This window comes from Camponotus vicinus, unplaced genomic scaffold (genome assembly GCF_025532165.1).
Source record: "Camponotus vicinus isolate PSW18456_S1 unplaced genomic scaffold, iyCamVici1.0 SCAF_1, whole genome shotgun sequence".
NCBI classification, from domain to species: domain Eukaryota; kingdom Metazoa; phylum Arthropoda; class Insecta; order Hymenoptera; family Formicidae; genus Camponotus; species Camponotus vicinus.
In genome coordinates, this window is record NW_028141945.1 from 4,164,077 (window position 1) to 4,187,548 (window position 23,472).

The 23,472-nt window shown below is 30.0% G+C and overlaps 2 protein-coding genes across 3 annotated transcripts in view; one reads left to right on the forward strand and one right to left on the reverse strand.

Annotated features, from left to right (window-relative positions):
• Mino (glycerol-3-phosphate acyltransferase mino) overlaps positions 1–16,434 on the reverse strand; it is a 25,816-nt gene extending 9,382 nt beyond the window's left edge. Inside the window, exons 1-2 of one of the 2 annotated variants that reach the window (XM_083093565.1) lie at positions 16,320–16,434; positions 16,010–16,232 (exon numbers count right to left, since the gene is read on the reverse strand). Coding sequence is in view for 1 of the 2 variants with exons in the window: in XM_083093557.1 (XP_082949683.1) it covers positions 8,492–8,553 (62 nt within the window). In the remaining variant the exon portion in view is untranslated. Of the gene's footprint in view, positions 1–8,491; positions 9,019–16,009; positions 16,233–16,319 lie in introns of those variants that run through there. The other variant, XM_083093557.1, reaches the window with a different exon arrangement.
• A 1,395-nt stretch (positions 16,435–17,829) lies between these two features.
• On the forward strand, positions 17,830–23,420 carry LOC145968322 (uncharacterized). Its single transcript, XM_083093704.1, has 3 exons — positions 17,830–18,157; positions 18,361–22,130; positions 22,361–23,420. Exons 1-3 carry the CDS (start codon positions 18,026–18,028, stop codon positions 22,461–22,463), a joined length of 4,005 nt encoding a protein of 1,334 aa, XP_082949830.1. The 5' UTR covers positions 17,830–18,025; the 3' UTR covers positions 22,464–23,420.
• Positions 23,421–23,472: the final 52 nt, after the last annotated feature.

Here is a 23,472-nt window from a genome sequence, read left to right on the forward strand (position 1 = left end):
TCAGGTTTCTTTTATGTAGACTGTACAACATATTTTATGCGTCATATCACTCTTCAAATATCACAAATAAAATTTGTTTTTTTTCTGTGTTTACAGCATCAAAAGAATTCCAGCGAAATTATATAACATTTTTTCAATATAAATTAATGAAATTACTTTTGTTTGTTATTATTACATATTTAAAGAGAAAGAACATCTGTATTTTGAAAATAAAAAACGGCAATTTGAAATATTTCTCTCAAAAAAGAGATAACATTTGGTGATCTTTATTCCTCTTGCAAGATAAACTGTTAAAAAAACACGTTAAAAATAAAATTGACTTTTTCTTTCATGCCTTTTGTGCAAATATATCATAACGGAAGTATGATACGCCGACATACAAATGTAATATGATAATTGTCAGCTTAACGAGCAATTTCGAATTAATCATATACTGTTATTTATGACTGATTTCAAATGACTTCGCAATTATACAAAGAGAAAAAAAAACGATTCTATGCAAAGTACTACAATAAACGAGACACATATGTTACGCGTAAAACCCTTTATTGCCTTAAAACACGTGTGATAATCGCTATTTCGCTAATATTGTAAGAGATAAAAAGAGGATGCAAAGAGTGTAAAAAGTTTCAACGCAATGCATGATAAAATATTTTCATGTTATATTCGTTATTCAACAATAACGATAGTACGATTGACAACTCAATATACAACAATGCGCAGTGATTGAATCTTTGCATTCATCGAAAATAAAAACTTGCACTTTGCATAAAAACAGAAACGTTAACCCTACATCGAAGTCAAATTGCGACTGCTTAATTCTATGATCAAGTTTATATAAAGTAAAATCAGATTAGTTGTTATAAAGTTCACGACAATTATATTATGTTAAAAGAAAAAACTTATTTTGAAACTTCTTTTTATGAAAATACATCAAACGAAATTAATTTTTTAATGTTTTTTTTCTATATTTTTTTATATTATTTACACCCTATATTATTTGTGATAAATATAGACTGATAAATTATACCAAAAAATCCTCTTATTAATTTCATGAATTAATAAATAGCTGTAATAAATAGCTGACTAGAAACTTTAAGAATATATTGAAAGTAAACGAGATAGAAACAGTCCTGCAGTAAAGATTTCTAATTAAAAAAAAAAGAAGAAATTATGTTTTTTATAATAATTAAGTTTTTTCATACTATGAAGAATATATATACCAAGAGCAATATAAAATAATATGAAATATATGATAAAAGTTATATAATAAAATATATTTTATAGATGAAGGACAATATATATATTACAAAACATATGTTGTATGAGTTGTCATTTGATACATCTTTCTTCTTTATCTTTTTCTATCTTCCTATTGTATTTCTTAGTAAAATTTCTTCGAGAAAAATATAAAAATTTTTAATCAAAATTATATATACAATTCATGTCTACATAAATAAGCATAATCATAGATGCAATTTTTCGTGTCTGTAAAGCTGGCACGACAATCTACGAATTTAAAAAAAAAAAAAGAGTTCTAATAACACTTTTCATAGTTTTACAGTTCTTGATAAAAATTAAAAAGAGTTCCGCATTCCTTACATTAAAAAATCGAAAAAATGTGCCAATCATCAGCACGCCACATTTTTACTAGGTGTGCTGATCGAGGACATTAAAAATTCATAACAAATTATTAATTTTTGAAATATCAATTTAAAATTGCATATATAGGCTAAAATATAGCAGAACTGTCGAAAATTACTGTTAAAAATAATGATATTCAATGCGTTTTGGTACTTTAGAGAGAAGGATGTCGTGTTAGATTCGCGAAATTGGCACATTTTTTCGATTTCGATTTTTTAATATAAGGAATGCAGAACTCCTTTTAATTTTTACAGAAACTGTAGAATTGTGAAAAGTGCTATCAGAACTTTTAATATTTTTTTTTAATTCTTAGATTGTCGTGCTAGCTTCACAAACACCGATTTTTCTCCCCAGCAATTTTGCATATTATTGCCTAGAAAAAATAATAATCTATTAGAGAAAATAAGAATAAATTTGCGGAAAAATCGGTTAATCTAGTTTTTAATTAAAAAAATACCATCATAAAAAATTATAAAAATAAATCAATTGAATATGGATCCTTCGATCATACGATCATACGATCTTACATGCAATATCGCGCGTGTGCAGTTACATAAACGGGGGATTAAGTGTTGCTCTATATGTGGGAAACGAGTGCATCTATTATCTTGTATTCTGTGAACGCCATTGCGCGAGGCCTCAGTTGATTTATGCGTGTCACTTGCATATGTATATACTTGCGTATGTGCGGTAGCATAAGAAATCTTCCGCAGAAACTATTCAATTACGCGTTTGCGGTTCCTTTCTGTACCACAAACTAGGAATGGCCATTATAATATAAAAAAAAACATTGATATTTTTATTCAATTTAGAATCTTTCTCGATAGTCAAAAATAGAAATAAATAATTAGTATAAATGAGTTAAATCTGCAAATGAGTTAGAGGAATTAATTAATATTCTTATTCAAAAATTGATTCAAAATTCAAATTTGAAAACATTAAAAACATGATTAATATAGAAGTCTTTCTTTTTATTTTTCCAGAACAAATATTTCATATTTATAAATAAAAAATTTCGTGTTATAAGACAATTAAATTGTTTACTTAAAAAGTTAAATCATTTCAATTGATTTTTAAAATATAAAAGAAAATAGTTCCAAAAAGAAGGAAAACCCATATAAAAAATATCAATGAGACAAATTTCTGATACCACTGATACTTTGTTGTTGCAGTACAACAACAAAGATGAATGTATTGTATGGCGATAGCAATATTGAAGATATTAATATTGGATGACCGATAACAAATGTCGATGATACATGACTTTGTATTTACAGCTGTTAGAAACAAAAGAAGCAAGCGTCTGAACCCGATTAATATTTAATGTCAAAGTCCACGTTGATAAATCTATCGTGTGAATAACGCGTGTAAGAGGAATTTAATTGTAGAAGAGGGCCGGGAATATTGAAAAGCGGAAGAGAATGACACCGCGATTCAAGACACAATCCAAGAAAGACGGAAATTACTGTGAGATTCTAAAATAAAACATTAAATGGCTTTTGAACGGCAGATAAAAATATGAGATAAAAAAAGAATGAGAAAGCGTGATCATAACAATAAAGGTTTCCTTCGCGTTGCATCTTCCTGTAATTCTATCAATTCATTTCTGTCAAGTCATTTGAAAGAACTGATATATATAATTTACATTTTTTTATTTATATATCATTTAAATATTTACATATCATTTTATATATCATTCGAAAATTTATTCCGCGAAAATTTTGCGTTGCCATTATAATTATGAAACTTATTTTTTGACGATTGTGTTTTTGTAATCTTCTATAACCGAACAAAATAAAAATTGCAATAATAATAACGCGATGAAAATAATATTTAAATTAGCGTTAAAAGAAGATTATTATTTAAATCTCACAAGATGATTTCGCAATGTATCATAATGCATTAGCGAGTATAATATTACGCTCGATTGTATTTTTGTAATCTTCTATAACCGAACAAAATAAAAATTGCAATAATAATAACGCGATGAAAATAATATTTAAATTAGCGTTAAAAGAAGATTATTATTTAAATCTCACAAGATGATTTCGCAATGTATCATAATGAATGCATTAGCGAGTATAATATTACGCTCACATTGTGCTTCCAGACAGGGTAAAATTTATTTAAATTGCTCATCCGGTGCAGTTCAAAAAACGTAATCGAGATTCGATGAATATGATCTAACAGATAATGTAACAGATTTTATTTAGCATCATTTTTGCACACTTTTGTACTGACATGCTAATGCGACAGATCATACTATTATTACACAAGATATTGTTTTTGTTAATTCGACGTCAACATAGATACATGAACTTACTTCCGTCGTGGCACAACGGGTTATCGACATCGAAACTTCTACATTGTTGAATCTAATAATAATAAGATATACGCATTATTTCACTGGCTTATCGAACTTAATGATTGATGACTGAATAATCACAGTGGAAACTACCGCATTGGATTACTCACAATAAATAAAGTCCTTAATATATTGTACTTTAATAGTAAAATTTAGAATATTGCTACTAAAACTATAAAATGCAAATATGACTAATAGAAGAATAACTATTATATAACTATTATATAAGAATAACTATAAATATGAGGTAATATTGCCTAAACTTTTGTGACATATATAGTTTTCAAATGTACATACAACTACACTTCATTATTTCTAAAGTTGCATCATTTAATTCTAATTTCTTTGCCGTAAACACACATTTGAAAATTTTCCCTAAAATTTTGAAGAAAAAACAGTACATGCATCTGCTAGAATTTAGAAATAAAGATTAAATATTTAATACATAATTAAATAAGAAAATATACTTTCCAAAGTTATATTTTTTAATAGATTAAATATTACGTAAAATGGCAATATTGAAAAAAAAAACTAATAATTATTCTCTTAATAAAACATTATTTCACTTAAGATCATTGACATTCGAATTAATGAAACATGATAGATAATAAAAATATGTCTTTCAATTGAAGAGATTCTTGAATAATCAGATTAGTATTATAATTTCGGATATAATTTGATTATTCGGATATGCATATATTTATAACTTTTTATTTCAACATGACTGTTCGATTATATCGCATGCGTCGCCATGAGAAACGAAAATTACCGTCGCCCTTGCATGCATCAGCCTAGGAATCACACTCGACAAGATGCGACTCGTGAATAACGAGGAGCAAGGTCGCGGTGAAAACGCGCACAATGTACCTATTTTTGACAGTAAGCGCGTATTTCGACGCAAACGCAATTGAACGTAAACGATGAGTTGATGATCAGGACATGTACGTTCGTGGAGCTGTTGTATCTCTTTTTCTGCAAGCGACAGACAATAATATGTCAATACAGCTTTCAAAATATCTCTGGTTATTGATAACACATATTGCGCTCGCAAATTTTTACATTGAGACTCGAGTTGCCCCATCGGACTTCATCGCATTTGAGAGCGATTAAAACGGTTCTATACAACAACCGCTTATCCTAAAAGATCAATCTTAATCCCGGTTTATACGGGACTCGAAGCTTAGTCATCTAAATAACAGCAAAAGTTTATTATTCGCAAACACAATATTTAATATAAATGTTAAAAGTGGTCAGAAATGAAAATAATACAGACGATCAAAAATCTGAGCATACTTAACAAGATTATGAATACAAATATTATATAAATATATCAATGTAAATACATCAAACATAGACATATGTTATATATAAAAGACGTAAGTTAGATCGACCACACTGGCAAATTTATTGATTGGTAATATATCACGACGTTATTTCGACCAAGGTTTTGGTCCTTATCAAGTGAACTAAAATATTTATACAGTATTATAAGAAGTAATTGACATACATTAAAGACACTGTCTGACAGATACATTAATTTTTATTCTAAGCATCCGTTTAAATATAAAATGAACACCATTTATAATCTCGTTGACCATGCTATTTTATTATCTGATGTTAGGTTTCATTTTAAGAATATAGATATTGTGAAATAGATTTTATCCAACAATTGTTTCCCAACTCAAATTATTAATCGTTACATTAAAAAAAGACTTGATTTTTTGAAGCATCGTGATGACATAAATATGAATACTGAGCGTGATAATTCAGTCACACCTTCCTACATCTCTCTACCGTTTGTGGATGGCTTGAGCGACGGGATTAGTCGTGTGTTTAAAAATATGGGTCTTAAGGTTGTCTATAATGTACCTAAGAAACTTGATGCATTGATTAAACGTGGGAAAGATAGATTGCCTATTAACAGCAGGACGGAAGTTGTTTATAAATTAGATTGTAAAAATTGTAATACGTCATATATTGGCCAAACGAAGAGACATTTACGTACTCGTGTTAAAGACCATTTTAATAATATCAAAGTGCACGCAAGTAATCTTTCGGTCATCAGTAAACATAAATTGGATTTAACCATGACTTCGATTGGTCAATGCCAGTTATTTTACATAATGAAAAACATGTGAGAAAGAGAGAAATTGCTGAAATGTTCTTTATTAAAAAGTTTGACAATACTATTAACTTACAAAAAGACACTGAGAATTTAAACAATATTTATGATAAACTAATAAAGGTCGTTTAGTCTTTCTCAGTTAGTTGGATGGAGAGGTTGACATGATGAAATCTTGACACAGTGATTTCCTTTTCTCTCACAATATAATAGCTAACTAAGGCTCTGTATGTATATGAATTTTTCGCTTATTTTTATTATCAATTTAATGTATGTCAATTACTTCTTATAATACTGTATAAATATTTTAGTTTACTTGATAAGGACCAAAACCTTGGTCGAAACGTCGTGATATATTACCAATCAATAAATTTGCCAGTGTGGTCGATCTAACTTACGTCTTTTATTTTATTTACTGGCGACATTGAAGAATTTAACATTATATGTGTATATATATATGTAAAGAAATGATGTTATTATCTCGATTAGTAAAAATGTTTTACGTCAGTATAGCATTGATGTGCAATGAGCTCAAAGATTATGAGATATTTACACGTTCTTGATAAGGAAGTAAACATTTATACATTGCAACATATAAAAATATTTATACATCGCATTAAAAGATTAGCTAATGAGAAAAACAATTAATAAATCAAAGATAATTAAGGCATAAAGACGCATGTTGCATTGTACGATTTTTACTGATATTAAATCACAAGAAATCAATTTAATTAATTATTTAGAAATTATTTTTTTGTACATATAAACTTGCTTTATATAATTAAAAACTAATGAAGATGTTTGCTAGAATTACGCGATATTTTCTCTGCTATAATGAAGATTTAATTAAAAAATTAATGAATATTCTAATGTTTTTTTGGATAATAATTATCATAAATTATTCAATTATTAATTTGAGAAAAAATTAAAAGATTTGCTCTTAGTAAATTAAATCATAAATAGAAAAAAATAATTTAATGTTGCAAATGTATAGAGCTCCATTTGATTTCGTACAAGAAATCGAATCGATGAAAAAACCAGGAAGCGTAGAAAAGTGAAATTTTTATTGTACTCTTCTCTAAAATTATGTCAAAATTTCACTGCAGAATGTACACTTGAAAATACGATTAAATGCCATAAAATTCTGTAGTATTATAAGGATCGAAAACGATTTATGTTTTCCATAAATCTCGTTCTGTTTAAAAATCTCTCGACGAAATATAAGGTACATATATTCCATTCTTTTTAAAACTAATTTACATTATTTGCAACTCGAGACTTTATAAATGTGACCATTCGATTTTTGATACGAAGTAATATTTTATGCAAGGTAAGTTAAAAATCAAACGATTACATTAAAGCTTCTTCAGGAACATCAATATATAATATATGTATTCTCATGAAATTTTAACATATGAAATTTCTTCACAAATGTCATAGTTTATCTTAAAGCCTGTATCTGACTATGCAATTTGTTGCAGCAATTTGATTGCTGCGATAAATTGCAGCAATTTTTTTTATATCACACTGTGCAATTTTGAAAAGCAATTTGGTTGCAGTGATTGCACAAGATTTAGATCCAGTCCTAATTCTGGCAATTAGTTGCATGCAATTGTAGTAATATTTTTAACATAAGTCTTGTATTATATATGTTACATATATATTTGCTTTAAAAAGAGAGACAACAATATTTTATATATTGTACCAACATAATTATTTAATATATATTATTTAATATATTTTGTTCTGTAGTTGGCAATAGTTCAGTTAACTTTATTTTAGTTGCCTGTAGTGTAATCAACATTCAAATAATTGCTGCAACTATTAAGTTGCGGCAATTAAGTTACTGCAATAAGTTGCACGAAAAACTGCATTGTTAGATACGGGCTTAACGCACAATATATGCAATATATAGCTATATATATGTATTGAGATAATATATATTTATTAATAATATATATGATCATATATATTTTTTCAGAGATTTCGAACATTTTTCAATTTTTTCTATCTTGTCTAATAATTATAAATATTCTGGAAAAATATAATTGAAAAAAAAATTTTTTTCCGACTTCAATAAATTTGTCTCTGTCTGAAGAGAAATGCAAATACAGTCCATGAATAATAATAGAAATAATTTCTTGTGTGAATAGTAGAAATAATTTTTTGTTGTTTTTTTCTAAAATTATGAAGAATCTATAATAAATCGATGATCTTGTAGAAATGATTCTATAAAATTGTTAAAAATTTTCTAACAATACCAAGTTCAATATTTTAATATAATTTGTTATATTAAAATATAATATTCGAATTATTGGCGCACAGACACATTATCACGAATCTCCTCTCCGTTAAATTACCTGAGATTAAAAAAGTAGCAGAGCACTCCGCAGAAAAGGAAGATTTCGATGAGACCGTCCATTCTTGTTTTCGACACTCTTTTTCAATGTACTTCAATTCGAACAATTAATTCGAAGGAAAAAAAGCCGTCTTATACACACTACATACACACGTTCAATCGATGATATACTGATTGTTGGCCATGATTATCCCATCGATGATCAGTAATGTATCAGCGGCGTCGCGGGTTTATCTTCGCAGGTGGCGAAATAATGTGCGCGATAACAGATATCGCGAACAAATGCGATCGATTGTGCAACTTGTGAGATCCATGGATCGACGAAGCGATTCGCTTCTGACAGAGAGCAAACAGAATTCGGCGAGAGGTCCAAATCCCGGATATGACGATCGCACCAGCCCGTCTGGTCGATCTAACGTCGTCGACTATCGTCGACTTTCTACCGCAACACATTAAGTAACCATCGGCGAACCGCTCCGTCGTTGCCTCCACCGCCGCCGCCACCGTGGACGGTTCACTGACTCACTGACTCTACTGGGATGATGGTGCGATGCATGCGTGCGTGAACTCGAAACTACGTTTTCAAGGTACATGAAAAGGGGAGCGGAGGGTGGTTGCGCGTGACCTTCTGGATCACGCGAATCGGAGGGAGAGGGAGGCGAATAAGAAGAGTTGGGTCGCGGAGGATGTGACGGGATTGTCTATCAGTCTCGTATCGGTCACTCTGAACAATTTGGACAGTTACTCCGAAAAATTGCACGTAATGTTTCCAAGGGGCACAAGAAGCGTACAACAGCGTTGATGTAGAAAATTGCGCCCTATTAAAGAAACTGATAAGAGTTGCGAAGACTTATCCATCAAGTATACGTTCAGTTATAATTAGCGAGAAAAAATCAATTGAAAGACGTAGAGCGTTATTTGTTTGCTTACATAATTTTCAATAAAAATGATTTTAAATGTAAACGTAATAGATATACAATATATGTTTCTTTATCGCCGCAAATTTTTAAACGACAAAAGCATAACTAGCAATATTCACGATTCAATATTTCAAGAGATCGTTAAAATTAACGATTATATTAGTTATAGTTATCTCGCGGACGCGATAATAATTAACATTTTGTTACGCAAGTACTCTCTAAAAGTGAATCAGTGTATTATCACTGAAAAACAATAAATAGTCACTTATTACAGCAGTTATAAGTACAGCACTGTAAATCAGTGATATTTTATTGAAAGAATCAGTTAATAATTTTGACTGTTTCAATCAGTAATATTTCTCAATATTAGTAATATTTCTTTCGTTATTGTCGGTAATATTAAACTACAATTCATCTCTCTATCTGTTTCATATAAAATTAAAAATTTTATTTATATTTACTAAATATTATACGTTAATGAATACAAAACTTGTAAAGCTCTGTAAGACTGGAAGTCCATCCAAAGCCGTAAGGCATGGATTAAGAACAATAAAATAAAAAATAAAAATATATTTACTAAATATTTATTATATTAAAAATTTTATTTTATTTATATATTACATGCATATTGAACTTGTTATTTTAAATATTATAGATAACGAACAAATAATTTTCATTAAGTCGCCAGACATTTATTTGTCCGCCTTTTAAGATCGATTTAATATCTGAAGCCTCTCTATTGAGATTGTATCAGAAATTAAATCGAAGTAATACTTTGCTCTTTGCAAACTTTATATAATTCTTACTTTTTAAAAGTGAATCAGCGTATTATCACTGAAAAATAGTAAATAGTCACTGATTACAGCAGTTATAAGTACAGCACTGTAAATCAGTGATATTTTATTGAAAGAATCAGTTAATAATTTTGACTGTTTCAATCAGTAATATTTATCAATATCAGTAATATTTCTGTCGTTATTGTCAGTAATATTAAACTACAATTCATCTCTCTATCTATTTCATATAAAATTAAAAATTTTATTTATATTTACTAAATATTTATTATATTAAAAATTTTATTTTATTTATATATTACATGCATATTGAACTTGTTATTTTAAATATTATAGATAACGAACAAATAATTTTCATTAAGTCGCCAGACATTTATTTGTCCGCCTTTTAAGATCGATTTAATATCTGAAGCCTCTCTATTGAAATTGTATCAGAAATTAAATCGAAGTAATACTTTGCTCTTTGCAAATTTTATATAATTCTTACTCTCTAAAAGTGAATCAGCGTATTATCACTGAAAAATAGTAAATAGTCACTGATTACAGCAGTTATAAGTACAGCACCGTAAATCAGTGATATTTTATTGAAAGAATCAGTTAATAATTTTGACTGTTTCAATCAGTAATATTTCTGAATATTAGTAATATTTCTTTCGTTATGTCGGTAATATTAAACTACAATTCATCTCTCTATCTGTTTCATATAAAATTAAAAATTTTATTTATATTTACTAAATATTTATTATATTAAAAATTTTATTTTATTTATATATTACATGCATATTGAACTTGTTATTTTAAATATTATAGATAACGAACAAATAATTTTCATTAAGTCGCCAGACATTTATTTGTCCGCCTTTTAAGATCGATTTAATATCTGAAGCCTCTCTATTGAAATTGTATCAGAAATTAAATCGAAGTAATACTTTGCTCTTTGCAAACTTTATATAATTCTTACTCTCTAAAAGTGAATCAGCGTATTATCACTGAAAAATAGTAAATAGTCACTGATTACAGCAGTTATAAGTACAGCACTGTAAATCAGTGATATTTTATTGAAAGAATCAGATAATAATTTTGACTGTTTCAATCAGTAATATTTATCAATATCAGTAATATTTCTTTCGTTATTGTCAGTAATATTAAACTACAATTCATCTCTCTATCTATTTCATATAAAATTAAAAATTTTATTTATATTTACTAAATATTTATTATATTAAAAATTTTATTTTATTTATATTATATGCATATTGAACTTGTTATTTTAAATAGATAACGAACGAATAATTTTCATTAAGTCGCCAGACATTTATTTGCCCGACTTATAAGATCGGTTTAATATCTGAAGCCTCTCTATTGAGATTGTATCAGAAATTAAATCGAAGTAATACTTTGCTCTTTGCAAACTTTATATAATTCTTATGACTAAAACTAAATACGAGAGAGATAGCGATCGTAGTGGTAAATGAACGAACTAGCGATTACTGGTTTTACAGTGAAATTTATTTTAACTGACCATAATCAGTGAGATATAAGATAAAACAACAAAAAAATAAGCATTTCCACTGAAAATCAGTAAAATACTCACTGATTCTCAGTGAAATCTTAGTTTACTGTTTAAATTAGTGATATTTTCACTGATTCACTTTTAGAGAGTATGACTAAAATTAAATACGAGAGAGATAGCGATCGTAGCGGTAAACGAACTAGCGATTACTGTAGGTTTTACAGTAAAATTTACTGGTTTTACAGTGAATTTTATTTTAACTGACCATAATCAGTGAGATATAAGATAAAATAACAAAAAAGTAAGCGTTTCCACTGAAGATCAGTAAAATACTCATTGATTCTCAGTGAAATCTTATTTTACTGTTTAAATTAGTGATATTTTTCACTGATTCACTTTTAGAGAGTAAACTCATATCAAATAACGTCATATTATAATACACATATTACTAATTTACAGAAATAAATTACTTTGAAATAAAGTATATTTTTTCGAAAATTGTGCAGCCAATGGAAATATATATTCTATTTATTCATCCCTTCAAACGAATGTTTTAATTAATTTCTAACTAGTTTTAAGGTTTACCGAATGTGCTAATATTATACTAATTCCATTGCTAATATTATACTAATAAATTCATATGATAATGCACGATAAAAGAGACAAGAAATTTTGACGGATAAATACGTGATATAAAAAATCATTATTTTCTGTTATTTTATTATTTTCTGCTTTATCATTTTTATCGAAAATCGCGATGATGCAATTCCATACAAACGAAATGTATTCTATATCTTTTTCTTGTTTTTTTCACGAAGAAACAGTTCAGAATTGATTACTGTCACCGAGCAATAAGAACTGTCATTATGTGATAAAAAAAATGAAGAGTCACTCTTCAGCACTTTGCTAATGCGGTCTCAGTATCTATACAGACGCCCTTGAAAATTGCAAAATAGTAATAGAATGTACTGCGCAATTTTAACTAGCATGTATAATAAATAATTTTAATTAGCATGTTACACATTCTAAACAGAGATTTTTTAATTCTACTCGCTTGAACATCGCATATCAATCGCTATAAATAAAATTTACTTTGTGATTTGTTGAAAAATTTATAAAATTAAAATTGAATTATTCTCGCTTTACGCTCTACGCTCTCGCATTCATAATTTCAGTCATTATCTATGCGTGTATTTGCCGCATTTTTTATCTCGATATATTAATTTAGTTGGTTGACAACAATTCTGGAATGAAGAGATATGCTTCGATCCGTAACACTTTCTCTATTCATCACTTTCGTTGTTTCCAAAGACCCCAGAAAACCCACGACTTTCACATACGCGATTAATTTCAAACTTCAATCAAAATTAAAATTGTATTAATGTCATGCACTTTCACGCGATGCAATCCATCCATATGCAAAAACCATCAGGTTGGTAAAAATAAAAAACGCATTAAAAGCGAGAAATTCATTGAGAAACTTTGACGGTCGTCAAATCGATCATTAGAAGCCAAATTTTAATGAAAATGTCTAAATTACGAAAAGTAATTATGTAGCCTTTTCTTTGAAAGTGAAGTGCATAAAGAAATGAACGACTTTCATACAAGATTATGGAAATCTTGATAAGCATAATTTTTGCTTAGCAAGTATATATATATATATATATATATATATATATGTATATATATATATATATATATATATATATATATATATATATATAAATTTTAAACCAGTCTTTCAACAAGAAACCTTCGAATGATCCGAATCCCGACATACAAGTGGCTAATCAGCTAGGTCGTCACTTATCCAATTAATTTTTAACGCGAACGACAATGAACGATGTTCAAAGTACGCGTCGCGATACATTTATTTCGACAAAGATCGGTGAGACAACGAGCTCTCATGAATGTCGGACAACGACTGCATCTAGTTGCACATTCGCGGTTTAAAATGCAATGTGATTGACCAAGAAGACGGACTATGCGCGTGCACGTTTGCATTAAATTCAATTAATAAATTTAATATTTTTTTGTGTTGCCAATAAACAAAATAATATATATATATATTCATTTTGAGTTTAGATAAGAAGTGAAAAATCCATATATTAAAAAATAAAGGACGAACAATGACGATAACACGCTTGATATATTTAAGTTTGATGTATGTATTTAGCGGATACGTTTTATGTAATTTAATTGAGATAGAATTGCGTTACTCGGACACAACCAATCGGAGAACACGAACATTTGAACAGTGCCAGAAATATGCTCTTATTACTCTTATCGACAATGCCGTTTATTATCGCGAGAACACGCAAACACAAAAATACAGTTACAAATTTTTTGACTTTTATTTCTTTATATACGTATATATATATGTAGACATTAATATTCTTACATATAGTATATATTAACATTTATTTAATATATTTACGATTTAATAAATTCGCACGAATCACAGATACGGTTGCTTTCCTCGACACCCAGTCGAGCTACGACGATTTTAATGCACATTTGCAAATTGACGTACAATACGGACCGTAATAAAACGTCTAATGGCTTTCAATAGGATTAATTTACGACTCGCGACACAGAACTTCGGTCTCAGAGTATCAGGTCGCCACTATTTTCACTGATAAATCGTTCTATACGAAAATGATCATTTCTTCGAATATTAAAAATTTTTTGGAGATTTTGATATGGATTTTGCAAAGTACTTAGTACAAATTCTATAATTTTAGAATTTCTATAAAAAAAAGTTTATAATTTTGCATTCCAAAAATATAATATTAATACTTATTAAGTATCCATAACTTAAATATCCATAAATATATATAGTATTATATATGTTTTGGAATACAAAATTATAAAATTTTTAAATATATATATATATATATATATATATATATATATATATATACTTTTTTTCATATTATATCCAAATCATATTTTATGCAAATCTATCTAAATAAAACTTAATTCATCAAAAAAATTTTACATTTCCAATCACTTATAATTTGAAGTTTACTTATTAGTATTTTGATATTTTTGTTAGAGAGTCTAGATAATATGCATCATTATTTATTAATTACATTTACAAGAAAGCATATGTAAGTATTCTTTGATTTGTATTTGAATATGTTTTAGAACCATTTAAAATAAGACTTTTTTTTAAGTGTTCAATTACATTAAACAAAATAATTCATGTAATACTACATATTTATTATTATGCAAATATTCTTCAAATTATAAGATATGAGAAGAGGTTTTAAAGAATAATTGTAATGATCATGCATTTCAACTTTTCAAAAATTTTATAAAATACATCAGCTTTAAAATATACATTTTTTAAGAACAAAAGTTATAAAAATGCTTTAAATGATATTTGCAAAATCATATTTTTGTAGTGAATATACTTATATGCATTGTATTTGTGTATCTAAAACTAAGTTTTTTGTTGTGTAATATAAAAACATACATATACATATGCTGATTACATATATATGCATAATGGTACAGTGTAAGTTTCTTAATGGAAATATCAAACGTAATCAGTTTCAAATAATGAAAGAAAAAGATTTATTTAAAATGATAAGTCAGAGAGAGAAAACATTTGCTTATATTTTCTTATTAAAATGTCCATTAAAAATAATTATCCATAATATTCTCCAGTGATATGTTTGTTTGTAAATATAATCTGAGTAATGATAGTAATTATAGAGAATTATACTCTTTCACTCATATTAGTTATTATGTTCATATATATACACATGTGTACACATACATACACACATATTTATATAAATATATAAACTATATATATTTATATGTATATATAAGTATATATATGTAATATATATATATATATATATATATATATATATATATATATATATAAGTTGTTAAAACTATCTTAAGAAAACTTTTTTATATCAATATTTTATTTATGTCAACAATACTATTAATATACTAACACATGTCCTATCTTTGACAATAGAAAATAACTTATAAATTCCCATGTACTATAATGCTCTAGTCTATCCATATCCTCTTATAAAGTGAAAACTCGCTTCCAAATTTCATTTTTTTCATAATATTATAAAATTTTTATATTTAAAATTGTAAATTTAAAATATAAAATATATCATAGTAAGATATAAAACTATAAAAGCGATAAATATTAAGAAAACAATAATCTAATATGAGGATCCTGAGATAAAATCGGCATAACCTTACAGCGCGGTTAAATGTGATTAAACGTGATTAAACGTGATACAATAGTAACTCACCTTTTCAAATGATTAGACAGCTTTTCCTCGTTTTGCGATTCAATTCTGATGAACTTTTTCAACAAGTTCTTTATAAATTACGTCACTACGCACAATACCCCATTAACCTCTTCAATAACGTTACGTTACACACGTGTCGCATTCCAACCAGTATAGTATACTAAACGAAATTGAAGACAATTTCAAACTTCAGACTGAATTCGTTTCTCTCGCCTTCTCTTACCTAGAAAGATTTAACAAAAAAATTCAACGAAAAAGTTAGACGCATAAAGATACACAAATCTCTCTATTAATATAAAAATATATATACCTTAAATATTATATCTTGCTGTTTAATGAAAAACTCGCGCATGCTTTGTAAAACACGTTTTTATTTACCACCAGCGAATGCTCTCATCCTTTCGCGTCGTAAACACAGGTCGTAAAGGCGGTATTACATTTGAGCTGCGTTCGGAAACATCACCCGAGTGCCCCCGGGTATCATTTTATCCTTGTTGTTCGCCGCATGTTAAACAAGGATAAAATGATACCCGTGTACACTCGGGTGATATTTCCGAACGCAGCATTGCACATGACAGTTTACGAGATGTATTGATTGGGTGCATCCAGAAGCACAACCGCTCACTGAGCGGCTAAGTAGCACTCGAATGTGATTGGTGAATTCCATGGACCTAAGAAGATATGGATGGAGTCTAGAGCCGGGGCGGTGTGAAATTTGCGGTAAGGGGGGTGTATAGCTCTGTCTCTTTCCAAAAGCAACCTTCGGGTGTTTCCGTCGCATATCCGATAATTCCCGAAAGGTTATATATCCCATATTAGCTAACTTTCGAATAAAAATACATGTATTTTTATTCGAAAGTTAGCTAATATGGGATATATAACCTTTCGGGAATTATCGGATATGCGACGGAAACACCCGAAGGTTGCCTTTGGAAAGAGACAGAGCTATACACCCCCCTTACCGCAAATTTCACAGCCCCCTCGCCCATATGAGCGCTTTAGACTCCATCCATATCTTCTTAGGTCCATGGACTCATGCCCGATTTCATCAACCGCGTTTAACTTTAATCTTAGTTCAACTCACTCTTTGGTCCATATTCTGAATCCTCTTTTATCGATAAAAGTGCCTCTAAAAGTGGCTTATAAGCCTTCTGATTGGCTATAAGCCACTTTTAGAGGCACTTTTATCGATAAAAGAGGATTCAGAATATGGACCAAAGAGTGAGTTAAACTAAGATTAAAGTTAAACGCGGTTGGTGAAATCGGGCATCAACCGCTAAGTAGCAATCGAACATGATTGGTTTCTACTTTCAGGTCCGACCAATCAGCGTCGAATTACATCGGAAAATCTAGTAATGTTGCCCAACTGTTGAGTCTGCTGAATGCGGCCAATCACATTCAATTGCTACTTAGCCGCTCGGTGAGCGGTTGTGCTTCTGGATGCACCTATTGGTTATCGTATAGAGGGAATTTCTAGGGTTTTAAAAATTTCCTACAATATTGGCTAATGAGAACGTTCGACAAATGTAAGGAGGGCTGCGGTCAAGGAGACACTGGCCGCATTCAGCGGACTCAACCGCTAAGTAGCAGTCGAACATGATTGGTTTCTACTTTCAGGTCCGACCAATCAGCGTCGAATTACATCGGAAAGTCTAGTAATGTTGCCCAACTGTTGAGTCCGCTGAATGCGGCCACTGAAGATGCTTTGAAGCGTTTGATCGACCAATCAGGTTAAAAAAATCTTTACTCCTTTTATCCTGATTGGTCAATCAAACGCTCCAAAGCATCTTCAGCGTCTCCTTGACCGCAGCCGAGGTCGTAAACAAGCGAGTGCAAAATGTATAATGCCGCGCACGCGCACGCAATGTGAGAAGGCGTGAAAAGACATGGCCGCGATGCGTACTGTATCTATTGCCTGATGAGGTGATTCTGCCAGCGTTAATCAGTGAAAATGATTGCTCCTCCTATTTTGTGACGAACGAAATATCTGATTCTGCTTGATCATCGTTAGTCGATATGGAATTAGGTTTATCCAATACTTTGCTAGCCGGTGACCCGCGATTGATCGATCATATAGTAGGCGAAGTTAAATCTCAAGGCATTTTTGATCAGTTTCGCAAAGAATGCATCGCTGATGTTGATACAAAGGTAAAGCAATGCTTGGTGTAACGATGAGCTTTGTAACAAATTTGACCCATTCGCATAATTTCTTCGATGCAGGGGTTAGATGTAATTTAATATTGAAACATATGATATCTGTAAAATAATAAATGTTAATTATTGACAAATATTTTATTCTCAAATAAAGAACATTCGTGTAGTGTAATATACGATGGTATATGTGATTTCAGCCAGCGTATCAAAATCTGAGGACAAGAGTTGAAGGTTCCGTAAACTCTTTTCTTACTAAACAAGTATGGAAACCAGACTTGAACAAGAATCAGCTCCGAGAAACTTTGCGCAAACATATACACGATGCGCCATATCTCGATGCTGGTGTAGAACGGATAGTAGATCAGGTGGTAAATCCCAAAGTCTATTCAGTTTTTATGTCGCAAATAGAAGATGTAGTATATAAATTTCTGGGTATAGAAAGACCAAAGGTGAAAGAGAAAAATGGTGCTTGCGGTCTTAAAGATTTATTACCTAAAGATTTGGATCCAGTCTCACCAGAGTCTGATAAGAACAGTTTGAAGGATGTATCCCTCGAATCGATAGATGCAAGCGATGTGAACGATGTTGAGGGAAAACAATTTGATAAAATCAGTGAACAAAAGTTCCAAGATGAGGAGATATACAGAGATAAAAATAAAACTAGTTCTGAAAATGGACATATCTCCTCAGAAGAGAAAACATTGGACGAATCTTGTAAAGCTTTAAATAAAACTGGTAGTAACCTGAATTTAAACACATCTGGAAAATCGGATGACAAAATGGAAGACGAGGACGAAGAGGTTAGTCCAACATTTGAACCAATAGATATTATGAATTTGAATGAATCCAACATTTCCAACGACTCACATTTATCAGGAATATCAGAATTAACGAGTCACAGATCAAGAAGTCCAGATTTTTCGAACGAATTATCGCGAGATAACTTTGATTGTAGCAATCAAGATTCTCAACTTAGCAAAGTTTCCTCAGATTCTCGATTATCGATAGTAACAGATTTTGGGTCTTCCAACCATGGTTTAACACCAGTACATGATGCATTGAAAGATGATGTAACAAAGGACAAATATGAAGTTAAAAATAGTAAAGATAATTTTAAAGCAATCAGGGAGTTTGATTCATCTAAGAACAAAATGACCAAAAGCAATTTTGACTTTGCTAAAAATAAAGATGCACAAGATTATAAAGATGCGAAAGATTTTAAAAGCACTAAAAGTATATCTTCTAAAGAAAATTCTCGTGATGCTACAGATAGTGGTGTGAAAGATAAATATGATAAAAGTTCCAAGGAAAAGAGTAAAGATAGTGAATCCAAATCAAAAAACACGAAAGAAAAGATCAGCAGTAAAGATGTAAAATATTATAAAGATAGAAGTAATGAAAGAAAGAAATCACGTAGTCACAGTAGTGAAAAGTACGATAAACATAGTAAGAGTAAATCTAAAGATAAAATTGATCAGGTGAAAGAAAATTCAGACAAAGCTAAAGATATTTCAGAAACTTTGAAAGATAACGCCAACAAAATTAAAGATGAGAAACTCAAGGAAGCAGACAAAAAAGATAACATCAATAAAGAAGCGAAAGATTTAAAAGATATCTATAAAGAGAAAATCAGAGAGCTTCGAGAGAAGAAGGAATTGACAGAGAAAGAAAAATTAAATAAAGACAAAGAAACTGTTAAACTTACTAAAGAAACTAAAGAAAAGAAGGATTCTCTTAAAGACAAAAAATCAGGCAGAAAAGAGCATAGAAGCTCATCATCGTCATCGTCGTCGAAAAATATCCCTGTAAGTTATCACGAAAGTAGAAACAGTAAGGTGTCAGAAAAAATTGTAGATGGAAAAGATAAAAGATCAGACTCAAAAGATAAAGCAAAACGGGATGAAAAACGATTGTCGAAAGATAATAAAGGTAAAAGTCACTACAGTAGCAAGACAGATCTATCGGACAAGTCTGATCCAAAAAAAGTTTCGAAAAGTGAGAAAGAAGATAAAGGCGGAAAAGTGGATGTAAAAAAGGATGGCAAAGTGAGCAGTGAGAAGACAAATGGTAAAAAGGATGCGAAAAGTTATTTGCAACATGGCAAAAGTTCAGATCGCAATGAGAAATCAGATGGTAAGAGAGACTCGAAAAACGATAGTCCGTCAAAGGATAAAAAACGTCGAGAGGATAAAAAATCAAAGACGAAGGATGATCATTCAAGCTTACGCAAAAGTTCTAATGATCGACGTTCCACTGACAGAGATGGCTCGAATGGCTCGAATAGCAAGACCTCACCATCCAACAATACAAATTCTAATATGACAAGCACCAAATCGGGTACGTCAAGTTTGAAGGAAAATAATCACGTTAGCAATTCTGGTAGCGAAACGTCAGATAGTATTGAAGAAACGCAAATGAATGACTCATTGCAACAACCAAACTGTAAATTATCTCATAAAATCAATTTGACAGATGATAAGAATCATGTAAAATTGGAACTTGATAATACAGATGAAACGTATGACAAACACGAAGAGGAAGCAGATTCGTGTGACACAAATTTACCTTTAAAAAAGAGATTGTTATCTAAGAGGATTGTAATTAAAGAGGACGAATCAACTTCTGACGATGTGAAAATCAGAAAGCCAAAATTCGCAAAAAATATACACGAAGCTAAAAGACTTATGAAAATCAGGAAGCTGATGGAAAAGGAGAAACTTAAGGAGGATAAGAAAGGAGAGAAGAAAATTACATATGAAACGGAACAAACGAGTCAGTTGAGTACAATAAAAGATGTTGACAATCTCGAAGATATGCCAGACGACGAGCGTGTTCAGATTATAGAGATTCCTGATGAGGAATACGAGGAACCTTATCCCGAGAAGCATGAAACCAACTTAACATTAGACGAAAGATCGATAATAATGCTAGGAACAGAATCTTGTACAAATGATTTCTTAAATAGACAATCCAAGTCATCCAAGTTATCCAATATGGAGTTGTGTATAAAGCAATCCTTAAGTGAAATAGTATCGAATGTATCATTAGAAGAAACGACACAGAATTCAAAAACTGACGAGAAAACTACGCAGTTTGATGATTCACATGTAGAAGATAAAAAAACATCTAAGGAGGGACATGATGTTGCAAAAGACACTAATAACAAAACACCAAATATTGATGCAGAAAAATGTTCTTCGCAAATAGAGAAAACATATATTTCACATGAGCAGAGAGAACTCACAGTATCGGTAAAATCTGAATCTGTGGATAATAACGAGAACAGAAGTACAGAACAATCGATGGAGAAGGATGCGGAAGTACGGAATTATAATGAAACGGAAGTGCAGAATGATAATGAAACGCAGATTGACAATCGGACAGAGATAAGAGACGACATCGAAGAACCGGAGGATGAGAAGCAGGTAGAAATGTGTACATCACCAAAAATCGATACGATAGATTTACATAGCAATTGTCTAGAAACTAGATCCTCGTCCTCCGTCATCAGCGAGGATAATGGAGAAGATTGCTATTACTTCAAGACTGACAATAAGAGATCGGAAAGATTCTCCAGTTTCTTAGAATCTCTAGAGTTGTTGGAGAATTCGTCTCTAGAAGACATAATAGAGAGTCTAGGTGGCAAAGTAGTTCTCTCGGTACCAAAATCCATGGCTGCACCACCATTGCCAAAATTGCGCAAGCGTTCATCCAGTCCCTTATCCGACATACTGGTAAATAATTCGGATAATAATAATGAGGATCATAAACGGACATTGTCGCTCAATGAAGATACCGTGCACAACGTCAAAAAGAGAAGATTCAATAAAAAACCGAGATTCTCGAATTTATGTAATCCGCAGGGAGTCCCGAATGGCGAGAATTTCGTCATGCCTCTGAGCCCGGACAGCGATGTGTCCGCAACGAGCGAAAAAACACCGTCTAATGTGATCAAAGAAGAAAAAAGGTATGTCTTATATGTTCTCGAGATTTTTATATAGTGCGAAATTTTCATATATATATATATTTTGTTCTTTCGCTCTTTTTGTTTGTTACTGTGAAAATAAAATTATATGCTCTGTATTCTGTTCTCTAGATGCACATATTGAAAATGTATCATATTAAATAAATATTTTCTTGAATACTACTTAAGGAGACTTACAGTTAATCTAACGTTATTGTTCCTTGAAATTGCAGCCGCAATAGGAGCAGTCAACGATATTCAAGCGATGACTTGTATAAACCACGTCCATTATTTTCCAGTTCTTCTCGTCGAAGCAGACGATTTAATCAAGCATAGCTAGTGCTACGTGGATTCAGGTGTTAAATGAACTTTTATTTTATACCATTTCAAAGTAAATTTGTCTCATTACATAATAGTGAATCGTACATCTCAAAATATGGTGAGTCTTTATATTTAATTTATATCATTCAAATTTTTCATAATATTTTAAATGCGTTTGTTTAAAATTCCGACCTCTAAAACATTGAAATTATTTATGTAAATACTTTTATATGTGTTATATGTGTGTATATGAGGTACATTTATAAAAAGTTGCATATTTATAAAATTAAAAAAATGTTATAAATTTAAATTACACAACCTATAAACTTACTAATTTATAAAGTTTAATATTTATCATTGACCAACTATTTAGTTTGCATTATTGGTAAATAAACATTTATTAATCAAAAATTTATTAACCATTTCTTTATCAAGTTTTTATATGCTTTAAAGTAGTAAAGTTTTATCAGTTTCAATTAACATCTCTTCCATATAATATCTAACAGGAGAACGTTAAAGATTACAATAATATTTGATATTATTGTAATGAAATTAATTACATATTGGAGTGTGCATTGGAGAAAAAGAGAGAATATGTATTTTTCTTTTTAAAACAGTACATATCTGTAAACTTTCTTATTTTTTGGGAATATGTCTATTTGTATGTATGTACATATATATGTATGAATGCCCATAAATTAAATCACAAAATTATTAATATTATAAAGTTTGTACAAGTCTGATCAACATGTATGAATGTCCATAAATTGAATCACATCACAGTCTCAAAATTATTAATATTGTAAAGTTTACACAAGTCTAACCAATAATCCTATCTCTCTCTACGAGTTTTCTGAAATTGACAGAAATATTCAAACAATATTCAATTTTCTATGTGTGTAAAATCTTAAAAAATCTTGGTAAAAAAACTTTTTTCTCTGATTCACAATATAGACCACCATTTATTGGAATAATATTAAAATATCTAATATATATCTAATTCAACACACATTACATTTAGTTT

Bases quoted from the DNA above. Each gene is read 5' to 3' on its own strand.
- LOC145968322 (XM_083093704.1), top strand. From the start codon at position 18,026: ATGGAATTAGGTTTATCCAATACTTTGCTAGCCGGTGACCCGCGATTG. The intron at 18,158-18,360 runs GTAAAGCAATGC...ATGTGATTTCAG, and splicing joins TCGCTGATGTTGATACAAAG to CCAGCGTATCAAAATCTGAG. The intron at 22,131-22,360 runs GTATGTCTTATA...TTGAAATTGCAG, and splicing joins GTGATCAAAGAAGAAAAAAG to CCGCAATAGGAGCAGTCAAC.